At 50.7% G+C, this 23453-nt stretch overlaps 3 protein-coding genes across 3 annotated transcripts in view; 2 read left to right on the top strand and 1 right to left on the bottom strand.

Annotated features, from left to right (window-relative positions):
- Positions 1-117: 117 nt before the first annotated feature.
- DMAC2L (distal membrane arm assembly component 2 like) lies at positions 118-2797 on the bottom strand. The gene is made up of 5 exons (XM_068194934.1): positions 2753-2797; positions 2514-2611; positions 1713-1921; positions 745-916; positions 118-254 (listed from the first exon to the last, which is right to left on the bottom strand). The coding sequence occupies exons 2-5, from the start codon at positions 2603-2605 to the stop codon at positions 140-142; spliced, it is 588 nt and encodes a 195-aa protein (XP_068051035.1). The 5' UTR covers positions 2606-2611; positions 2753-2797; the 3' UTR covers positions 118-139.
- On the top strand, positions 2772-16164 carry L2HGDH (L-2-hydroxyglutarate dehydrogenase). Its single transcript, XM_068194927.1, has 10 exons — positions 2772-2998; positions 5404-5519; positions 7100-7251; positions 9046-9177; positions 10694-10856; positions 11389-11423; positions 12427-12594; positions 13930-14087; positions 15048-15179; positions 15935-16164. Exons 1-10 carry the CDS (start codon positions 2928-2930, stop codon positions 16128-16130), a joined length of 1323 nt encoding a protein of 440 aa, XP_068051028.1. The 5' UTR covers positions 2772-2927; the 3' UTR covers positions 16131-16164.
- A 5053-nt stretch (positions 16165-21217) lies between these two features.
- The window catches only part of SOS2 (SOS Ras/Rho guanine nucleotide exchange factor 2), a 48913-nt gene continuing 46677 nt past the window's right edge, over positions 21218-23453 (top strand). The window contains exon 1 of the mRNA XM_068192049.1: positions 21218-21509. Within this exon, the coding sequence (XP_068048150.1) occupies positions 21423-21509 (87 nt within the window). The 5' untranslated portion in view covers positions 21218-21422. The remainder of the gene's footprint in view (positions 21510-23453) is intronic.

Here is a 23453-nt window from a genome sequence, read left to right as displayed (position 1 = left end):
TTAAAAGGTCACATACACCTTTGAGGCTGGACTGGGAGAGCTGGGCCTACTGGAAACGCAGTGGTGTCTACAGCTTCATTTATGCGATGTAAGACAAAGCCCAGGAAATCACATACATCTCAGTTACGTGCTGCTGTGTTTATTCCAAATCCAGCTCCAGCTCCAGGTTGGGCAGCGCCTCCTGAAGGACACGGAAGGTCGTTTCTTTCTCTCTGATCCCAGGAAGGTCACTCAGATACAAATATTCCAGGTTTCTGTAAATATTCAAAAAGAAAATGGGCAACTACTATTGAACTGCTGACAGAGAAATTGGAGAAATTATTCTACTGCAGTTGTTTTGAGTATTTTAAATGGTGACTGGAACTTTTGGTATTTTAAATGGTGCTACAGGCAGTTTGTTCCTGAAGTGGGTGCTTGGGGTTTTCAGCTGCAGTATCCAACTGCCCCCCATTCCCGAGCACCCAGGTCTGTCCCAGACCCTGAGGCACAAGAGGAATGACATTAAGCTGTGAGGCGGAGAAGCACTAAAAGCTACGGGACACAGTCAAACCCTGCCCTGCAGAGCTGCTGCAGGAGAGGGGTCAGGAACACAAGCCAAGCTCCTCATCAATTACTTACCCTCGAGCCCACCCCAGCCAACCCAGAGCCCTTTCACAGCCCCACCGCAGCCCTTGCAGGCAGCACAACCCCAGTCCCACAGAGCCCGGAGCAGGGAGCTGTGGAAGCACTCAGTGGCTCACGTACATCAGCTTGTGGAGTGCAAGGATGCCTCTGTCTGTGACATTCCCACAGGAAATGATCTTCAGCTGCTGCAGACTCTTCTGGAGGTTGTTGGTCTCGCTGAGCCTCTGCAGACACTCGTCCTGTATGTACATGCACTTCTCAAACCTGATGTCCGAAACGTGCTCCAGGCCATCTGCAAAGGCACGAGTGAGGATTTGCTCCAGAATTCCAGGCCCAGCCTGTGCTGGTGGTTAAGTTCTCCATTTAATAACTGCCCCTAAAACCACCCAGCAACGCATTCCTTTAGACAGCGGGGCTGTAACACACAATGAATCTCCAAAGTCCCTTAGTGGTACTTCAGACTTAGGAAAACCTCAGTCAGGAAAACCTCAATGGGTTTGAGCCATTTCAGTCAGATTTCAAGAGCTTTGAAATGGGCAAGTAACAAAAAACCTACACAATTTTAGGTAACAAACAATGACTCTGACATAAGAAAGCGATGGCAGAAATTCAGGGTCCCTTGCTATGAAAAAATAAAACAGCCTGTTCCCATTTTGTTTTCTGTTATTTAAAGGCCACCTGAAACCTGTTTAATCTCTTATTTTTAAGAGATTTAAGAGAGCCTGCTTTTTGTCTTTGAAGACATCACAAATGCCTGGAGAATGAGCAGAATTACGACTTCAGAGACACCAAAATCATCCCTTGGTGCAGAAGAAAAATAATATTTATAGTGCTTTTTGCTACAAACTCATCAAAATTCGTGGCACTTCCTTAGTGCTACGGCCACTTCAGGTAAAAGCTCAACGTCCTTCCACTTCATACCACACCTCCAGCAAAACCTTGGCGACTGATAAATATTTGTAAAGGAGGAAAAAACCCACAAATGATTTATCAGTATCTTGCTACGGAAGGAGAAAATGACACCAATATTCACGTTTTGAGGCAATTAAAACGACGCCCATGAAGAACATTCGCCGTGTGTACGTTACCCAGGTAGTCAAATCCTCTGTACATGATGCAGGAGTCAGTGGCGTTGATGGCTTCGATCTTGTACTTGCCCAGGGGCCCCGTGGGGAGCCCATTGTAGTCCTGCTGCCACTTGGGCGAGCCCTGGTACCTGACCAGGGCCCCGCAGCGCAGCAGCCACTCCGAGGCCGCCCGGTCGGGGCCCACGGCTCGGATGCGCTCGTGGTCCACCCTGCGGGACACAGAGAGCACCCACAGCCTGGCTGTAGTGCGGCACAATTATTCCATGGATAATTAAAATGCTCCACAGCAAGTATCTGGTCATGTGCACGGTCAGAGAAGTAAGGATGTGATTTACTAGAAAGGGTTTACGGGCGATTTTTGGATTGTGCGGTGCTCAGTCCGGCGAGAGGTTTTTTAACTTAAGTGGCAGATGCTTTTTAGTAAAAAAAGGATACAACTACAACTGGACTTAACTCTGTTTCCTTCCATGTCTGTAAGGTAGGAAAACTGTGCTACTGGGTGAGTTTTGGGGTCAACGATGACCAGGATTTAGGGATGGGATCCGTGTGGCCAGCTTGTCTTGGCCATTCCAGGGAAGGGGCAGAGCCCACGCCTTCCTCTGGAAGGTCACGTCTTTGAAAGGGGAAGCAGATACGGACTGACCCCTGGCCAACAACCAACATGCAATCTGGGGAGAAAGAGGAGCATTAATGACAGAAAACGTTTTCTGCAGCGTAGGGACTTGATTGTTCTGCTTCACAAAACGCGCAGAAAATCTGAAGGATCTGAAAGTTAATTATTAACCAGCGACTCACTCTTACTTGTTGAACACGGCATTCAGCCATCCCCAGAAGGCTCTACAGCCGCCCGGCGGCAGCGGCGGCTTCCTCAAGAGCGTCCCCAAAGCCATCATCACCTTCTTGCAGACGGGAGAGGGGAAAAGGGAGATGTTATTTGCAGCGCCAGCAGCAGCAGCAGCAGCGGGAGGCCGCGCCGCCCTCACGGCCTGACCGGGGCTGTGAGCCCGGCGGGGCCCACGGCTGCAGGGGGGCGGCCGAACCTTGCCCGGCGGAGCGGAGCAGGAGGGGCAGGGGCAGCAGCAGGAGGAGGAGCAGGGGCAGCAGCAGGAGGAGGAGCAGGGGCAGCAGCAGGAGGAGGGCAGGCGGAGGAGGGCAGGAGGGGAGAGCAAGGGCAGGACGCGCGGCCGCGGCCCCGGCGCTCCCTCCGCCCCCAAGATGGCGGCGGCGCTGAGGGGCCGCGCGGGCGGGGCGGCGGCGCGGTGGCGGCTCCAGAGCCGGCGGGACAGGTGAGAACGGGGACGGCGGGGCGGGTGAGAACGGGGGCGGCGGGGCACCGGGGCAGTGGGGCGGGTGAGGCCGGGGGGCGGCCGGGGGGCGGCGGGGCGGCGGTGCAGGTGAGCCCGGGGGGCGGCCGGGCGGCGGGCGGGCCCGCCCCCGCCCCACGGCGGCTCCTTCCCCTGGCCCTGCCTCATCCCCTGCCCTAGTCACCCTGACGCTCTCCCTGTCCCCTGTGCTTTGCCCTCACCCCTTCCCCTCTCTTCTCACCTCTGCTCATCCACTTCCCCCGTCCCTTTCTCCATCACTTTCCTCTATCCTTTCCCCCTGTCCCTCTCTCCTGTATCCTCTATGTTTGGTATATCACCTTTCCCTATCCCCTGTCCCTCTCTCCTCTATGTTTGCTATATCACCTTTCTCTATCCCCTGTCCCTCTCTCCTCTATCCTCTATGTTTGTTATATCACCTTTCTCTATCCCCTGTCCCTCGTCCCTCTCTCCTGTATCCTCTATGTTTGGTATATCACCTTTCCCTATCCTCTATGTTTGGTATAACACTTTTCCCTATCCCCTGTCCCTCTCTCCTCTATCCTCTATGTTTGCTATATCACCTTTCTCTATCCCCTGTCCCTCTCTCCTCTATGTTTGCTATAACACCTTTCTCTATCCCCTGTCCCTCTATCCTCTATGTTTGCTATAACACCTTTCTCTATCCCCTGTCCCTCTCTCCTCTCTCCTCTATGTTTGCTATAACACCTTTCCCTATCCCCTGTCCCTCTCTCCTCTATGTTTGCTATAACACCTTTCTCTATCCCCTGTCCCTCTATCCTCTATGTTTGCTGTATGTGAAAAACGCCAATCACTTGGTTTTTAAAATTTTAACAAGTTTAATAATAATAAAATAGTTATAAAAATAGTAATACAATTAGAGTAATGAAAATTTAGAGTTAGGACAATTACAAGACAATAAAAAGCAAAGAATTACGGACGTCCGGATGCTCTCGGGCACTTAAGCCCGATAAGCATGCCTTGTGAACAAAGGAATAACCTTTAAAAGCAGTAGCCTGTTGCATATTCATACATCTCATACATGATGCATAAATTCCTTGCAAATTAAGAACTTTTCTGGTTTTTGTCAACTTCTTCCCCTTAATCCTGGTGGTTCCATACAGACGGAGAGAAGGTGGAAGAATGTTTGTCTTTTCTGATAAGGAGGCAGTAACTCTTTATGTGCCCTGTCACTGTTATCAATGTGTGAAGAGTTTCTTGATTATCTCATCTCTTGCTTGAGCTAGTTAAAAAATCCTACATCGCAGAGTTTCTATTTTAGCATTGTGTTATAACCTAAAACTATATTTAACACACTCCTTAGGAGAATTAATACAGCATAACTTTCTAACATTACAGACATCATATTCATAGTGATATTTGCAAAAAGCCAATGGTAAAGTATGCGTTTTTCACACTATATCACCTTTCCCTAGCCCCTTTTCCTCTCTCCTCTATCCCCTACATTCTCTATAGCCACTTCCCCTATGTGAAAAATGCATATTTCATGATTGGCTTTTTGCAAATATTGCAATGAATATGATGTCTGTAATGTTAGAAAGGTATGCTGTATTAATTCTCTTAAGGAGTGTGTTAAATATAGTTTTAGGTTACAACACAATGCTAAAATAGAAGCTCTGTGATGTAGGATTTTTTAACTAGCTCAAGGAAGAGATGAGATAATCAAGAAACTCCTCGCACAGAGATAACAGTGACAGGGCACACAAAGAGTTACTGCCTCCTTATCAGAAAAGACAAACATTCTCCCACCTTCTCTCCGTCTTCATGGAACCACCAGGATTAAGGGGAAGAAGTTGACAAAAACCAGAAAAATTATTAATTTGCAAGGAATTTATGCATCATGTATGAGATGTATGAATATGCAACAGGCTACTGCTTTTAAAGGTTATTCCTTTGTTCACAAGGCATCTTTTTGGCAGCTCAGTGCCCAAAAACATCCCGACGTCCGTAATTCTTTGCTTTTTATTGTCTTGTAATTGTCATAACTCTAAATTTTTATTACTTTAATTGCATAACTATTTTTATAACCATTTTATTATTATTACACTTTTTAAACTTCTAAAAACCGGTGATTGGCATTTTTCACACCCTATATCCTTTATCTGCCATCCCTTTCCTTTTCCCCTTTGCATTATTAATCATCCCTATCCCCTTTCCTCTATCCCATTTTCCTCTCCCCTGTATCCCCCTTATTCCTGATATCTCCTTCCCTTATATCCCCCCTCCCTATCCTGTCCCCTTTCCCTCTCCCCTCTATTCCATACATCCCCTTCCCCTATCCCTGCCCTTTTCCCCCATCCCTGTCCCCACCCCGGGCCGTGCTGATGGCCGTGTCCGTGTCCCTGCAGCTCGTTCGACGTGGCCGTGGTGGGCGCGGGGATCGTGGGGCTGGCGGCGGCCCGGGAGCTCATCCAGCGCCATCCCTCGCTGGCCTTCGCCGTGCTGGAGAAGGAGCAGGAGCCGGGTACGGAGCGGGACAGGGCACAGGGACCCACGGGAGGCTGTGCCCGCTGCCAGAACCTCGGCATCCCATGGGTGTCCGTGTGGAGGGAGCAGCTTGTGGGCAGTAGCGGTGGGAGAGCAGCTGCCTCTTGTTGTTGAAGTGGGTGATGGATTTCCCATCCTGGAAGTGTTCCAGGCCAGGCTGGACAGGGCTTGGAGCAGCCTGGGATAGTGGAAGGTGTCCCTGCCCATGGCAGGGGGATGGAACGAGGTGATCTCTAAAGTTCCTTCCATCCCAAACCATCCTGGAATTCTGTGATGATTCTGACAGAATCCACAGAATTCACAGGTTGGGAGAGACCTCCGAGATCATGGAGTCCAACCCAGCCCCAACAGCTCAACCCAACCCTGGCAGCCAGTGCCACATCCAGGCTTTGTTAAACACACCAGGGATGGTGACTGCACCACCTCCCCGGGCAGAACATTCCAGAGCTTCATCACTCCTTCAGTAAAAAACTTTTTCCTGGTATCCAAGCCACATTTCCCTTGATGCAGCTTGAGACTGCATGTCAGTGCCAAGACTCTCTGCTAACAGGGGATTTCTGCCACTCTTCTCCCAAGGATGTGCCCTTCAGCAGAGCTGTCATCGGTCTGTGCTTCGCTGCTGGGACTGCCGGTTGGGAATTTGAAGTTCGGGAATCCCGAGTGTTGCTGCTGCACTGTGTGCGAGCTGCAGCGTGGCTGCTGGGGCTGCAGCAGCTCACGAGTGTCAGGAGAGAGGACAAAGAGGGTGAATAACCAGGATAAGGGGTAGTGCAGCTTGTGAGAGGGCACAGGCAGGTCCTGCACGGAGCTGGCAGAATCCCAAGGGATAGACATCACTGATTAACTCCAAACAGGACCTGTGGGCTCGAAATCTTGTCTTAAATAGCTCCATCAGCCTGGCTGTGAATTGCTCTTGAGATGTTCCATGAATGACACAAAATGACTTTTTGTCCCCAAGACACACACCAAGTCCTTGACAGCTGTGTGAGTGCCAAGCAGGAATGACCTTTTGGGCATCCATACCTTAAGCCTGACCAAATTACTTCAGTAAAAATGTTTGTGGTATTTTTCACCTCTATTTTATCTATTTTCAAAGAGGAAATAGCAACCTAACCCAATTCACAAATACTCAAAAATCCTCCCAGGCCTGCTAGCATGTCCAAAGGCATTGTGGATTGCACAGATACCATGTTAGATGAGGCCTTAAGGGATGCATTTCATTGTAAAAATTGCATTTCTTCCAATTAATTCTAGCCTGTCAAACATTTTGATTGATTGGTTTGTTCTTGAAGGAAAAATTTGTGGGTTTAGGGTTTTTTGCCCTGTTGGTCCAACACAATGCAGGCTGTGATGGATTATCATTAACCAGGGCTGGCTGTGTCAGTGTTTCTCTCACCTTTGGAGGCCAGGGGAGGAATTAATTGTGCAGTTCTCTCACTTGATCATCTCTTATCATGCTGATTTAAGGCAGGACCTCAATTAACTCGTTTTTCTGACAGCAGAAGTGATTCGGTGGGAACAAATGAGCTCTGACAATGTGTTCTTCTGTCTCTTTAGCCCATCACCAGAGCGGACACAACAGTGGCGTGATCCACAGTGGGATTTACTACACCCCTGGCTCCCTGAAGGCCAAGCTCTGCGTGCAGGGGGCAGCCCTGTGCTACAAGTACTGTGACCAGAAGGGGATTCCCTACAAACAGTGTGGGAAGGTACAGGAATTCCTGTGATTCCCTGCTTTACCCCTGGAAATGGAAGCTGTGTACGGCACAGGCCTGGTCGTGGGTTTTCTCCACGCTCTCCAAGTTGCACATCATTTTCTACATAAATGTATATAATGTACATTATCCCCTCCTGCCCCCAAATCATCCCTTCCTGCTGATGAGTCTCAGTTTGAAAGAAGGCTTTTCGTGACTCTCCCCACCCTGCCTTCAGGCTCAGAACCATTTCTAATTCAGCGTGCCTTTGGTGAGAACCAGGACTGGGCAGAGCATTCCAGGTGTGCTCAGGCTCCGTGAAACAGAGTTTTGTATCCATTTCCCAGTTCTGTATCCCATTTCCCAGCTCAATTCAGGTTTTCCAGCTCTCACTGGGCATTGAGCTGCTGTTTCCACAGGACTCCTGACCCCATGGTTTTGGCCCTGAGGGATAAATTTGAATTCCATGGTTTTTCTCGGAGCTGTGTCTGGTCCCTGCTCCCTCTGCTGCCACGCTGGGCACAGGGTGGCACTGTGGATCTGTGCAGCAGCACACCTGAGGGGACAGCCTGCTCAAAGCTGCTGTCCTGAAGGGGTCAGCTGGAGCCTGAGTGAGCTGAATTTGTGTATTTTGTACCAACAGCAGGGTGGCAGCCGGAGCAGGGCAGTGCCTGTCCCCTGTGCTGGCACTGCTGGGCCACCTCCAGCGCTGGGGGCAGCTCTGGGCTCCTCACAGCAAAGCCACAGGAGGGGCCGGAGGGAGCTGAAGGGAACGGAGCTGGGAAGGGGCTGGAACTCCAGGAGAGGCTGAGGGGGCTGGGAAGGGGCTCAGCCTGGAGAAAAGGAGGCTCAGGGGGGACCTTGTGGCTCTGCACAGCTCCTGACAGGAGGGGACAGCCGGGGGGGTCGGGCTCTGCTCCCAGGGAACGGGGACAGGAGGAGAGGGAACGGCCTCAAGTTGCACCACAAAGCTTTAGGTGTGATACTGGGGAAATTCCTTCCTGGAAAGGGCTGCCCAGCCCTGGCACAGCTGCCCAGGGCAGTGCTGGAGTCCCCATCCCTGGAGGGATTTAAAATCTCTGTGGATATGGCACTTGGGGGACATGGGGCAGTGGTGGCCTTGGCTGTGCTGAGGGATCAGTTGGACTCCTAGAGAGCTTTTCCAACCTCAGCGCTTCCATGATTCCATGCCACTCCCCTGGCAGTGTTCACTCCAGGGAAGATCATGGTGAAACGACACCAGCTTTCCCTAAAGCAGCCCCAGGCCTGGAGAGCTTCACACCTGTGAGGTGCCAGAGCTGAGCTGGCCTGGAAGGATCATGGTCCATGCAAACCTGGCACAGGTAATTCACAGCCTGGATTTATCTCCTGTGATAGCTGTGAACAGACTCCTTGGTTCAATGAAACTGTACAGTTCCACTCAGACCATGTCAGAACATGTCCTCACTCTCTTACCGAGGCTCTTGGAGGTTTGTACATCTTGGGTTGAGTTCAGTTTTACTTCTGAAAGCATCCCAGTGGTTCTTCAAATTCAAATTCTCTTCTTTCCCATGCAGACTTGTAGTCTCAGGCTGCTTCTGGCAAGTATTGTCAATTGATAGTAACCCAAATGACAGTTTAGCATTTATTTTTTAATTCTCTGTGATATATTAGTGCTTCCTTAGCAACAGAATTCTGTGCAATTACTGGCACCAACCATTCCTCACCCCCTGGATTTATTGTTCACTCATTCAGTACTGCTTGTGCTTGATGCCAAACCTGCCCTGGCTCTGTTTTGCTCACTGCTGTGCCTTTTTTCCTTCCCCAAAGCTGATTGTGGCTGTGGAACAGGATGAAATTCCAAGGCTCAAGGCTCTGTATGAGAGGGGGCTGCAGAACAATGTCCCAGGGCTGAAACTCATTGGAGCCAAGGAAATCCAGGAGAAGGAGCCCTTCTGCAGGGTAAGGGGTTGCCATACTTCCAATTAGCTAATTGTAAGAGCTTCTAATTCAAATTGTAAGAGCTCTTTCTCAGGTGAAAACATCTTTTAATTTAACACAAATACTTTTCTGGCCGTGAGGTTCAAGTTCAGAAGAGCCTGAAAATTCCTTCCCAGCCATAAAAGTGGATTTGGATCAAGCCCATTTCAGTGCAGTTGGTGTGGTTGTTATGTAGCACTTCTGAGCCTGTTTGTTTTCACAGCAGGAGGAATGTGTGGAGTTTGTGGAAGACAGATTTGCTATTGATTAGTCTGTCTTTGTTTGAAAGGAAAAGCTGGATATGAATTCCCTGTGCTCTTTCATCTGGCAGCTTGCTCTGGTGTAGCTGTGACACTTAGGAGTGACAGCTGTAGGTACAGACAGAAATTTTCTGGAAAAGAATCTTTTTCAATCTTCTTATTTTCCCTGTAAACATTTTGGATCTGCTCCCTAAAACCCCCTTTGAATGTTCCAGATCCAGCTGAGCACATGGGGAGACAGGCAGCACTCCCTTCTCATGGCCCTGCAGATACCCCAGAGGAAACACTCCAACTTCACTCTTCCCCTGTGTCTCTAAAACCCTTCCAGGGACTGCAGCACTCCCTTCTCATGGCCCTGCAGATACTCCAGAGGAAACACTCCAACTTCACTCTTCCCTGTGTCTCTAAAACCCTTCCAGGGACTGCAGCACTCCCTTCTCATGGCCCTGCAGATATCCCAGAGGAAACACTCCAACTTCACTCTTCCCTGTGTCTCTAAAACCCTTCCAGGGACAGCCGCACTCCCTTCTCATGGCCCTGCAGATACTCCAGAGGAAACACTCCAACTTCACTCTTCCCTTTGTCTCTAAAACCCTTCCAGGGACTGCAGCACTCCCTTCTCATGGCCCTGCAGATACTCCAGAGGAAACACTCCAACTTCACTCTTCCCTGTGTCTCTAAAACCCTTCCAGGGACAGCCGCACTCCCTTCTCATGGCCCTGCAGATACTCCAGAGGAAACACTCCAACTTCACTCTTCCCTTTGTCTCTAAAACCCTTCCAGGGACTGCAGCACTCCCTTCTCATGGCCCTGCAGATACTCCAGAGGAAACACTCCAACTTCACTCTTCCCTTTGTCTCTAAAACCCTTCCAGGGACTGCAGCACTCCCTTCTCATGGCCCTGCAGATACTCCAGAGGAAACACTCCAACTTCACTCTTCCCTTTGTCTCTAAAACCCTTCCAGGGACTGCAGCACTCCCTTCTCATGGCCCTGCAGATACTCCAGAGGAAACACTCCAACTTCACTCTTCCCTTTGTCTCTAAAACCCTTCCAGGGACTGCAGCACTCCCTTCTCATGGCCCTGCAGATACTCCAGAGGAAACACTCCAACTTCACTCTTCCCTGTGTCTCTAAAACCCTTCCAGGGACTGCAGCACTCCCTTCTCATGGCCGTGCAGATACCCCAGAGGAAACACTCCAACTTCACTCTTCCCTTTGTCTCTAAAACCCTTCCAGGGACTGATGGCCCTTGATTCTCCCTACACTGGCATTGTGGATTACAAACAAGTGGCCCAGTCCTATGCCAGAGACTTCCAGGAAGCAGGTGGGACAATCTTGACTGATTTTGAAGTCACAAACATGGAGATGGCCAAAGAAAGTTCTGCAGAAAGTGAAGATGGTAAGGCTGGATTTTTTTGCCCTCCGTTTACTACAAAGATTTTGTTCAAAACACAATTGTTTTAAGTGAAATGGCATTTCTGAATTTTTCTGTCTCCTAGAGATGAGAAAAAAAGGCAAAATTATCTTAGTGAGAGTATTCAGCAAACTCACTTGGTGTTTTTCTGCAGGCAGGTCACCCTTCATCTGAAACATTTAAAACTGATGGAAGAAAGTGAGGGTAAAATGGAGAAATAAAGTTGTTCTAGCCTCTTAAAATCAGATTTACCTGAATCTTGCATGTTTATTCTTGTGATAGTGATTTCCCTTATCCCGAAGGCAGATTGGATCTGTGCTGGCACACAGAGGGAAGAATAAAAACCTATTAATTAATAAATACAGTCATGTCCAACAGCATTCATTATGACAACAGTAGTTCTTCCACAGCTTAGAAAATATTCCAGAGGGAAATTCCTTCCTGGTGACAAGCTGCTTGTTCTGTCAGTTCTGTTACTTGTTCCAGTAATTCCTTCTCTTGTCTAATTCCATTGCAGGGCTGAAATACCCAGTCATTGTTAGGAACAAAAAGGTAAGGGTGAAAAAGGAGTTTTCATTCCTTCCAGGAAGCTGCTTCTCCTTTTCTTCAGATTTTTTTTTCCTTGCGAATTAATAATTAAAAAAAAAAAAAAAAAAAAAGTTAAAAAGCTGCTGTTCAGCAACTTGACCAGTTTGATAAAACAACTGCAATCAGTTCTCAACAATGAGGATGTTCAAATTATTTAATAATAATAATAATAGTGATGATGTAAAATATTAAGCTACAGCTTTCTGCTGCCTAACATTTAACATCCCTTATCTGCTGTATTTGCACAATCTGGTGCTTGTGCTCCCAAGAACTCCTTTAGGATTTGTTCATTTGGTGACAAACACCAATTTTCATGTTTACTTTTGGGCTCTGGCATCCGTAAAATGATAAGGAGGCTTTTAGCATTATTTTATTATCATTTTATCACCAAAACTGCTCCAGTGAAACAGGTGCATGACAGCTGCTGTTCCTGCAAGTCAGGAGCTGAGGTTCACCTTCAGGAGGGAATATCTGGAACAAAAACAACTTTACAGCCCCTCTGCTCATTTTAAAATTTAATCCTGCTGCTTTTTTTCTCCTATTTTTTTGCTCCTTCATTAAAAAGTAGCTTCCAAAATCTGTTAAGATTTTTTCCACCAAATACTGGTATTTTTTTTCATGCAAATATTTTTCAGTTAGAGGGAAAAAAAATCGTATTTAAAAGCAGATACTGTGAGCTAAATAAATGGATAATAGTTTCTAAATTTTATTTATTAATTTATTTAATGGTAAAGGTGTTTAATATTTAGCAGCTCTCCATACCTGTGTGCTGTCAATTTGTGTAGCTGCTCCCACCCTGTGGGGTCAAATCAGTGAACATCCTTATTTAACGTACTTAAATAAGTTAATTTTTTAAAAAATAAGTTAAATAAATTTTCTTTACTTAAATAAATGCCAGTGGGTTTTTTCTGGGTGTTTTTTTTTTAGCAGATAAATAGAATTTTAGTGTGTTTTTTGTTTCCCACAGGGTGAGGAGATCTCCTGTGGGCACATTTTGACCTGCGCAGGGCTTCACTCCGACCGCCTGTCCGAGATCAGCGGCTGCAGCCCCGAGCCCAGGATTGTCCCGTTCCGGGGGGATTACTTGGTGCTAAAACCAGAAAAGTCTTACTTGGTGAAAGGAAATATTTATCCAGTACGTGCCCCCTGGTTTGTCTGTCACAGGGTGCCCTAGAGCTGCTAAAAATGCAGAAAAAGGGAAAAAATCCAAGGTTGTTTTTGTCAGACAGTGATGCACGCACGTGCATGAAGATTCCGTTGGTTTGGGACAGGACAGCTTGGATTTTGTTAAATTTTTTTTTAGTTAATTGAGGAAAACATGGAAGTACCATGTGGGAAATTATTGCCAGTTGTTTTGTTTATGGTTTTAGTTTTGGGGTTTTTTTAACTTAATAGAGAAAAGATGGAATTGCCACGCATTGCCACATATCCAGAAAACTCTAAATTATTTCTGTATGTCCTAAAATAAATCTGTAGGCAGGATTCAGAACTCAGGGAGAGATGACAGTAAATTATTATTTATTATTTAAATAATGATAGCAGTCCTGTTTAATCTCTTTATTGATAATCTGGACAAAGGGGTTGACTGTACCCTCAGGAAATTCACAAACGACACGGGAGGACTTTTCCAACCTCGGTGATTCTGGGATTCTGTGATGAATCATTGACGAAGGGTTTAATCTTTTGTCCTAATACCCAACACTCAGATTTAGGTATTTTCCTCTCAAGGTTATTTTTGAATTAACTGATTTTGTCATTAAAAATAGATGTGGGAGAAAGGGGAACAACACCTAATATAGACAAATAATGGGATGAGGAGCAGCAATCCCAGACAGAAAATGGAGTTCCAGAGCAAGTGGAGAGAATTCCCAGGGCAGCATTTTAGCTAATTCTATCCATTTAAACGCTGATTTTTCTGAATATGAGACCGGCTTTATGTGGTAAACACTGGATCTTCGGGAAGATTGGAATGCTGGGCATTGCTATTTGTCTGATCTCAGCTGGGAATGATTCAGGATCCTGTCTTGGGATGGGAGGAAGTGGAACAAAAAGCCATGCAGATTTGTTATTATTAGCATTATTATTAGCATTAACCAGGCCTGCTAAGTTCAGACTGGTTTGTACACACAGTAAGGGTTTCCTAATGTTTTTTATTCTGTTTTATTGCAGTATAATTGCTGCTGGTGAATAAAATCAGTGTGTTGTTGGCTTATATCCTAAGAAATCATGTGGACTTCATTTTTCCCCTGTGATTTGTTTTCCTTTTCCCTAAAATTCAGCTTTATCTGGCCCTGCTCTGTTCTCCAGTGTTTAAATTAATGGCATGCCACGACTGCACAATTAACAAGCAGCAAAACCAGCTCAGAGCCAGTTCTGAGGTTCTGTGCCTCACTTTTGTTGCTGTGGTGGGCAGTGAAATGGCAAATTTGCTGTTTGTAAGAGCTCTGCTCACTCCTGTGTCCCACTGCAGGTTCCCAACCCTCGTTTCCCGTTCCTGGGATTCCATTTCACTCCCAGGATGGATGGCAGTGTTTGGCTTGGCCCTAATGCAGTGCTGGCCTTTAAGAGAGAGGGCTACAAACTCTTGGACTTCAGCCCTGGAGACTTCTTAGATGCCATGACCTACAGGTAATGCCTCACGTTTGTGTCTGCTGCCTGCTCTTGTTGAAATGTGAGCCATGGAAGCCACTTCCTGCCCCAAATCCTGCTCTTCCCATGTTTTTGGTGTGTTTAAAGACACTTGTGCTGGTAAGGGTTGACTTCCCCAAGGCATTTGACTTCGTGTGGTCTCATATTTGAATTTTCTACCAGGACATGTCTCAGCCAGTCTGGGAATGTGGCTGCTCACTGGAAGGTGCTGGTGGAGCTGTTCCGGGCTTGGTTTGCACTGTGATGACTTAATCAACTCAGACAGCATCATGAAATACCTGCAGAGGGTGCTGGGAGCAGAGAAAGGCTGGGAAAGAGAGTTGGGAATGTTCCCCTGGAGAGGAGAAGCTCCAGGGAGAGCTCAGAGCCCCTTGCAGGGCCTGAAGGGGCTCCAGGAGAGCTGGAGAGGGACTGGGGACAAGGGATGGAGGGACAGGACCCAGGGAATGGCTCCCACTGCCAGAGGGCAGGGATGGATGGGAGATTGGGAACTGGGAATCCTGGCTGTGAGGGCAGGGAGAGATGAGAGATTGGGAAGGAATTCCTGGCTGGGAGGGTGGGAGGCCCTGGCACAGGGTGCCCAGAGCAGCTGGGGCTGCCCCTGGATCCCTGGAATGTCCAAGGCCAGGCTGGATGGGGCTTGGAACACCCTGGGACAGTGGAAGAGGTCCCTGCCCAAGTTGCTCCAAGCTCCATCAAGTCCTGGAACACTTCCAGGACTGGAATTCAGAATTAATTCCACGCCACAGCTCTGTGAGCAAGGTTTGTTGCAGCAGAGAAGGACAAACATGACTTTCTCAAATATAAAGCATGGTGTGATTCCTGATTTTGGGATGGGAACTTGTGCCCTGCAGTTGCATTCGCTGCCTTCTCCAGCAGCTGCACCTGGTGCATTTTGAGGCAGGTTTTCCCTCAGTGCAGTTGTTTCTCCCCTTGCAGTGGGCTGTGGAAGCTGGTGCTGAGGAACGTGTCCTACGGCCTGGGGGAGCTGTACAGAGCCTTTTCCCTCAGTGCCCAGGTGAGGCAGCTGCAGAAGTTCATCCCTGAGGTCACCACCAATGATGTTCTCAGGTAAAAGAAGCTTCTTCTGTTTGGGAAATCTTGTATTTGAACAGCAGAAAACTTGGTTTGGTCCCTTCCTCCACCAAAATACGATACAGAAGCTTGGAGCTGCCTCCAGCTTGGAGGTCCCAGCACAGGAAGGACCTGCAGCTCCTCAGTCCAGAGGAGGCACCAGGATGATCAGGGGCATGGAGCAGCTCTGCTGGGAGCAAAGGCTGAGAGTTTTGGGGTTGTTCAGCCTGGAGAAGAGAAGCTTTGGGGTGACCTCACTGTGGCCTTGCAGTACTTGAGGAGAACCTGCAGAAAGATGGAGAAGGATTATTTACAGGGCCTTGGAGTGGCAGGATGAGGGGGGTGGTGGCCTCAAACTGACAGAGGGCAGATTTAGATGGGGGGAATTCCTGGCTGTGAGGATGGAGAGGCCCTGGCACAGGGTGCCCAGAGCAGCTGTGGCTGCCCCTGGATCCCTGGCAGTGCCCAGGGCCAGGTTGGACACTGGGGCTTGGAGCAGCCTGGCACAGTGGGAGGTGTCCCTGCCATGGCAGGGGTGGCACTGGGTGGGCTTTAAGCTCACAGCTTGGCCACCTCAATGATCCCATGACTGTCAGATGCCCCCACTCTGCCTCCTGAGTGCTAAAACTCCCCAGAAAAATGCTTTGTCTCCACCCTCTGTCCTCCTGGCTGTCTCCCTGGACACCTCCTCACGGGAATTCATTTCCTGACTCGGGACAATGTTTTCCTTCTGCTCCTCCTTGCTCTTGCAGGGGTCCCTCTGGTGTGAGAGCCCAGGCCCTGGACAGTGAGGGCAACCTGGTGGACGACTTTGTGTTCGACGGGGGCTCGGGGGCCGTGGGGAGCAGGATCCTGCACGTCAGGAACGCGCCGTCCCCCGCCGCCACCTCCTCCCTGGCCATCGCCGCCGCCATCGCCGACGAGGCCCAGCGGCGCTTCCAGCTCTGAATCCCGGCAGGAATCCTGCCTGCTGCCCCTCTGCCACCTGGGACTGCTCCCGAAGGACACGGAGGTAGTGCCCCAGCAGCCTTGGCAATGCTCTGTGCCCACAGCCTCCTGGGCAGCTGAGCAGGAGCAGCCATGGCAGGGTCTCCAGCACGGGCAGAGGAGGAGGGATCCCTCCCTCTGTGTGGGGTTATCCATGGATTTGCCACGCCTGTGCTCACTGGTTGCCTCCTCAGAGGGGTCTGAAAAGCCACGGGCGTGGGGTGGCTCTGTGCGCGCTCTGATTCCATTGGAATCATAGCCTGCAGCCCTCTGGATGACGTGGAAGTAATGGAATAGGATAAGCCCTGCTGATGTGGAATTAAAGGCTTTATCACAGACTGAGAACAGTATTCAGAGCCTTCGATGTGAATGTAGAGTATTTCACAGAAAAATAAGCTTCAAGAGGATTACCAAACCCAAGTCAATTTAGATCTGCACTTCAGATACTCTGTCTGATCACTGTCCGCACTTTTTGTGGAGCAGAAATCAAAATACGGATATAAACAATCACTTCTCATTTAATTTACAGCTGGGAAATCAGCGCTGATCAGAAACTTCCTCAGTGGGTTTGGGTTTCTTCCTTTGAATGCTGAGGATGCAAAAGGAGCTGATCTTTGTCCAGCCAGTTGAGCAATCCAGGGAAAATGGTCTTTGGAACAGGAAATGTGAAGGGAGGGAAGCTGCAGAAACCTGCCTTGAGTCATGTTTGATGCTGCTTCCCTCGGAGGCTGAGCAGGGATGAGTCAGGAAGGTTTCCCGTTTTCCCTGAGCACGAGGGGAGCTCAGACAGTGCTGGTGAGCCCTCTGAACTCCACCGATACCCAGTTTTTATCAGGGCTACGCCTGGAGGAGTCTGTGTGGAGGGAGAGGTGAAGTAAACTCAGTGCTGAGCTGAGGCTCTGGGAGTGTCCTGCAGAATTGCTGTAAAGCAGAATTTTGTGGCCTCAGGGACAAAGTATTGAGGATTTTACAGCAGCTGCTGGGTAACACAGATAATTGTGGGGAGTTCGTACCACAAAACTGGACATTAATTTTTCCTTAAAAAGTTCTTTTCTGAGCTCCTGTGATGGGAGTGGGTTAGCACAGGAGGGCAGCTGTGAGGCTGTACAGATTGGAGACACTTTTTTGAGGGGAAAAATGGCTTAATCTGCCTTTTAAAAAATATTATTATTATAATTCCTTTTTTGTTCCCCTGATAACATCTACTTTACCAGGAACTTGACTGCTGGAAATTCAAATACCAACCCTTTCAGAGCAAAGTTTTGGTCACTCTAGGCAGAGATTCAGCTGTTCCAAGTCTTCCAGTGCCACAGGGCTGTGTAAAACTTCCCACAGTGGAACAATCCTCTCTTCCCTCCCTGCCAGAAGTGTTGCCTATCAACAGTAAATCCTACAAAAGGATTGCAAAAGCCACTTCCTCCCACATGGGGTGTGGCCCTGACATGTATTAACAGAATAAAGAACATTAAAATGCAAAGCAGACAGAGACCAGGGGGATCCTGAGTCAGCATTTCCCTGTGCACTGCTCTTTCCTCTCAGGTGATGATTGTTTGGGGGTAAACATTTGTTTGGGTTTTTACTTGAGACTTAAATGATGAACCTTGATGTAGCATTCTGTGAAAAGAGGTCTTTTCAGACACAGAAGTTTTACACTTTTGTTATGAAAATAAGTTCAGAGATTGTGATGTCAGGGTTTCAGGCATCAATCTTGTTGCTGACAAAAGTGTGAAAATGTATTAATTTATTTTCCAAATGAGCCTCACTTTGATGATTTCATAAATGTGCCTTTTATGATAAAAATAGTGTGGTGGGGTTTCTTAAAATGCTGTAAAGTCTGTGTATTTCTCCTGCCTCAGAGAAAAGTTTCACTGGAATTTGTTCATTCTCAGCTGAATTAGGCAGGATATCACTCTGTGTAACAGGAACCGCTGCAGGAGGGGGACACATGACCAAACTTGTCTTCTTAAATTACCTTATCTGTGCTTCCCACACCTCACAGCTTTTCCTCACTCGACAGGACTGCTCTTCAGGCTGATCTGGGCCTGTTGTGACAGGTGGGATGAGAATTCCTGAAACTCTGAATAAATATTTGGACAAACCCCATTTGTTCCCCAGGAGCGTTACAGAATCATAGAACCCCAGAGTGGTTTGGGTTGGAAAGGACCTTAAATCCCATCCCAGTTCACCCCTTCCACTACCCCAGGCTGCTCCAAGCTCTGTCCAGCCTGGCCTTGGACACTCACAGGGAATTTCTTCCCAATATCCCATCCAAACAGTGCCCAGCAGGGTCAGTCCTGAGCTCTGGAAGGAGGAACTGTGGCTCTGTGGGTTGTGCCACCATTGTTACTTTTCCTTTTTGCTCACAGTTTGGGTTTGAGGAACAAGTGCAAAAGAGAAAGAGAAATAGAAATAATATAAATACAGAAATAGCTACTTTAGACATATAGCTAGAATAGATACAAATACAGAAATAAAAATTTTGTTGGGAACCTCCCAGGCTGCTCTGGTGGGGCAGGAGGGTTGAGCCATGGAGCAGAAGGAGCAGTTTCTGCCTCTGGAAGCATCAGGCTGCTCCAGGAAATCTGTTACCAAGAAGGAACGCCGTTTTACTGGCAGGAAGGCACATTTTTTTTCCCCTTTGGTTTAATTTATCCATTCCCTCTGTGGACAAGTCTTAAAAATGGGGAGTGGAGGGAATATGAGGTGTGAGATTTTAATATTATGCTGTCAGGAGGGAAATGAGGGAAAATTTATCTGGATTTGGGTGATCGGTGGGTGAAGGGAATGGTGTTCTCTGGAGCAGGGAGGGAAACTGCCTCCAGAAAGGGAGAGCAACTCCTTCCAGGTATGGAGAGAAACTGCTGGCAGGGAGGAAAACACCCTCCAAAGAGGGAGGAAAACTGCCTCCAGGCAGGGTAAAACACAGCCTGCAGGTGGGGAAATAGCATCCAGGGAGGGAGAGAAACTGCCTCCAGGAAGGGAGGGAAAGAACCTTCAGAAAAACTGCTTCCAGGCAGGGAAACATCATCTGGGAGGGAAATGTCCTCTGGGCAGGGAAATGTCCTCCAGGTAAGGAAATATCCTCTGGGCAGGGAAATGTCCTCCAGGTAAGGAAATATCCTCTGGGCAGGGAAATGTCCTCCAGGTAAGGAAATGTCCTCCAGGTAAGGAAATATCCTCTGGGCAGGGAAATGTCCTCTAGGTAAGGAAATATCCTCTGGGTAAGGAAATATCCTCTGGGCAGGGAAATGTCCTCCAGGTAAGTAATGATCATTTGGGCAGGGAAATGTCCTCCAGGTAAGGAAATGTCCTCTAGGTAAGGAAATATCCTCTGGGCAGGGAAATGTCCTCTAGGTAAGTAATGATCATTAGGGCAGGGAAATGTCCTCCAGGTAGGGAAATCTCCTCTAGGCAAGGAAATATTCCCTACGCAAGGAAATATCCTCTAGGTAGGTAAATACCCTCCAGGCAGGGAAACATCCCCCGGGCAGGGAACTATCCCCTCGGTAAGGAAACATCCCCTAGTTAAGGAAATCTCCTCTGGAAAGGAATTATCCCCTCGGTAAGGAAACATCCCCTAGTTAAGGAAATCTTCTCTGGAAAGGAATTATCCCCTCGGTAAGGAAATGACCCCTAGATAAGGAATTATCCCATCGGTAAGGAAATATCCCCCGGGCAGGGAAACATCCCCTAGGTAAGGAAACATCCCCGAGTTAAGGAAATCTCCCCTAGTTTGGGAAATCTCCCCCAGGTAAGGAAATCTCCCCTAGGTAAGGAACTCTCCTCTAGTTTAGGAAACATCCCCTGGTTTAGGAAATCTCCCCTGGTTTAGGAAATCCCTAGTTTCAGAACTCTTCCCTAGGTAAGGAAATCTCCCCTAGTTTGGGAAATCTCCCCTAGGTAAGGAACTCTCCCCTGGTTTAGGAAACATCCCCTGGTTTAGGAAATCCCTAATTTCGGAGCTCTCCCCTAGGTAAGGAAACCTCCCCTAGTTTAAGAAATCCCCGCTTTCGGAGCTCTCCCCGGGCCGGGCAATCTCCGCGCCCGCAGCTCGGTGCCCGGTCAGTGCCCGCCCGGTGCCCGGTCAGTGCCCGGTCAGTGTCCGGTCAGTGCCCGCTCGGTGCCCGGTCAGTGTCCGGTCAGTGTCCGGTCAGTGCCCGCTCGGTGCCCGGTCAGTGTCCGGTCAGTGTCCGGTCAGTGCCCGCTCGGTGCCCGGTCAGTGCCCGCTCGGTGCCCGGTCAGTGCCCGCCCGGTGCCCGCCCGGTGCCCGGTCAGTGCCCGCCCGGTGCCCGGTCAGTGTCCGGTCAGTGCCCGCCCGGTGCCCGCCCGGTGCCCGGTCAGTGCCCGGTCAGTGCCCGCTCGGTGCCCGCCCGGTGCCCGGTCAGTGCCTGCCCGGTGCCCGGTCAGTGTCCGGTCAGTGCCCGCTCGGTGCCCGGTCAGTGCCCGCCCGGTGCCCGCCCGGTGCCCGGTCAGTGCCCGGTCAGTGCCCGCTCGGTGCCCGGTCAGTGCCCGGTCAGTGCCCGCCCGGTGCCCGCCCGGTGCCCGGTCAGTGCCCGGTCAGTGCCCGCTCGGTGCCCGCCCGGTGCCCGCCCGGTGCCCGGTCAGTGCCCGCCCGGTGCCCGCCCGGTGCCCGCTCGGTGCCCGGTCAGTGCCCGCCCGGTGCCCGGTCAGTGCTCGGTCAGTGCCCGGTCAGTGCCCGGTCGGTGCCCGCTCGGTGCCCGGTCAGTGCCCGGTCAGTGCCCGGTCAGTGTCCGGTCAGTGCCCGGTCAGTGCCCGCCCGGTGCCCGGTCAGTGTCCGGTCAGTGCCCGCCCGGTGCCCGCCCGGTGCCCGGTCAGTGCCCGCCCGGTGCCCGGTCAGTGTCCGGTCAGTGCCCGCCCGGTGCCCGCCCGGTGCCCGGTCAGTGCCCGGTCAGTGCCCGCCCGGTGCCCGGTCAGTGCCCGGTCAGTGCCCGCCCGGTGCCCGCCCGGTGCCCGCCCGGTGCCCGCAGTTCCGGGCGCCGCCCGCAGGGGGCGCGCGGGGCGGGCGGCGCAGGCGCGCAGGGCGGCGGCCGCGGGCGGCGGCGGCGGCGGCAGCGGGGCCGCAGCGAGCGGGGCCCGGCCCGGCCCGTCCCGACCCCCGCCCGGCGCCTCCCCGCCGAGCCCCGAGCGGCCCCGCCGAGCCCCGAGCGGCCCCGCCGAGCCATGGCGGCCCGGCCGGGCGGGTGAGCGGCGACACCGCGGCGGCCCGGCCGGCCCCGATGCGGAGCGGCCGCCATGCAGCCGCCGCCGCAGCCCTACGAGTTCCTGGGCGAGGAGAACGGCCCGAAATGGCGCGGCCTCTTCGTGCCCGCCCTGCGCAAGGTCAGTCCCGGCGCCGAGCGGCGGCACCTGCTCGGAGCCTGCCCCGCGTCCCGGCGCTCCGGGCAGGTGGAGCGCCGGCCCCCGGCCTGCCCTCCGGCAGGGCCCCGAGCCCCCCGCGGCTCCCGCAGGGCCGTGCGGCCGGGGCTGTGCGGCCGGGGCCGTGCGGGCCGTGAGGGACCGGGCGGGCGCTGCTGCTCCGGCACCTGCGCTCGCTGCGGTTCGCTCTCCGCTTTAACTGGGGCTCTGGCTTCCAGGGGTTGGTGTCCCAGGCTTGGAGAGGATCTTAAATCCCATCTCGTCCCAGCTCCCTGTAATGGGCAAGGACCCCTTCCACTATCCCAGAGTGCTCCAAGCCCCGTCCAGCCTGGCCTCGGACGCTTCCAGGCATCCAGGGGCAGCCCCCGCTTCTCTGGGCACCCTGATAACGTTGGTGATGTGCAGGAGAATGGCATCCTTCCCCCCTTCCTTCACCCCTTCCTTCCCCCCTTCCTTCACCCCTTCCTTCCCCCCTTCCTTCACCCCTTCCTTCCCCCCTTCCTTCACCCCTTCCTTCACCCCTTCCCTCCCCCCTTCCTTCACCCCTTCCTTCCCCCCTTCCTTCCCCCCTTCCTTCATCCCTTCCTTCATCCCTTCCTTCATCCCTTCCTTCATCCCTTCCTTCATCCCTTCCTTCACCCCTTCCTTCACCCCTTCCCTCCCCCCTTCCTTCACCCCTTCCTTCACCCCTTCCTTCATCCCTTCCTTCACCCCTTCCTTCCCCTTTTTCTTCCTCTTTTCCTTCCCCTTTTCCTTCCCCCCTTCCTTCCCCCCTTCCTTCCCCCCTTCCTTCATCCCTTCCTTCATCCCTTCCTTCATCCCTTCCTTCATCCCTTCCTTCATCCCTTCCTTCACCCCTTCCTTCATCCCTTCCTTCTCCCCTTCCTTCACCCCTTCCTTCATCCCTTCCTTCACCCCTTCCTTCCCCCCTTCCTTCCTTCCTTCACCCCTTCCTTCCCCTTTTCCTTCCTCTTTTCTTTCCTCCCTTCCCTCCCCCCTTCCTTCCCCCCAGCGTTTCTCCTGACAGCTTTTCCAGGCTCTTTCTCGAGCCGGATTCCTTCACGGCCGTGTTCCTGACACTCGGGTGACACCTGTGAGAGCAGCCACCTGTGGTGCAGGGAAAAGCCACCCTGTGACACAACTGCCACTGCACAGCTGAGAGAAACTGTGTGGGAAAAACCACGCAGGAGGTGAATCCGTGCTTCTAGGATGTGAATCCGTGCTCTTAGGATGTGAATCCGTGCTTCTAGGATGTGAATCCGTGTTCTTAGGATGTGAACCCGTGTTTTTAGGGTGTGTTTACACAGCAGGGAAGCTCCAGCCCACCCCCTCTTCCACAGGACACCCCCAGCAGTGTAAAAAAAGTGATAAATTGAGGCTGGAGGGGGCAGTGCCCTGCTCTGTGTCATTTGCAGAAGTTGAGGGTTATTCCGTAATTCTGGCCGTCGTTACCCGCTGATCTGCATCTCTGCTGGATGTGAGTTGCATGAACGGTTTCTGGGAATTGTAGTTGAAAAATTCATTTGTATCAAATACCTTCCATTGGTACCTGGAATAAATGTCTATTCCTTTTATTTTCTTTTTCTGTTTTCTCTGGAATCTGGCCTAAAGCAGCCCCTTAACACCAACCAGCATCTGCCCAAACTTACTTTAGGTACTTTAGGCGATGGTGAGTGGATTGTCTCTTTTTTTCCCAAGAACAGATGTAGTGATGCTGTTGGATAACGATTCTCCATTATTTTTTTAATAGAATAAAAGACTTGCATTTGTTTTGGGTGCCTGTCTAAGTAGTCTTGTGGCTGGCATAGAAGCCACTAATTGCCTGTCTGAAGAATCCTGGATTTTCTGCTCTTTACCCTAAAATCTTCCCCTCACAGAAGCTGCTTTCCAGCGTCTTAGAGAATGCCA

The sequence above is a fragment of the Anomalospiza imberbis genome, chromosome 6 (genome assembly GCF_031753505.1).
Source record: "Anomalospiza imberbis isolate Cuckoo-Finch-1a 21T00152 chromosome 6, ASM3175350v1, whole genome shotgun sequence".
NCBI classification, from domain to species: Eukaryota; Metazoa; Chordata; class Aves; order Passeriformes; family Viduidae; genus Anomalospiza; species Anomalospiza imberbis.
This window is presented reverse-complemented; position numbering and strand designations above follow the sequence as displayed.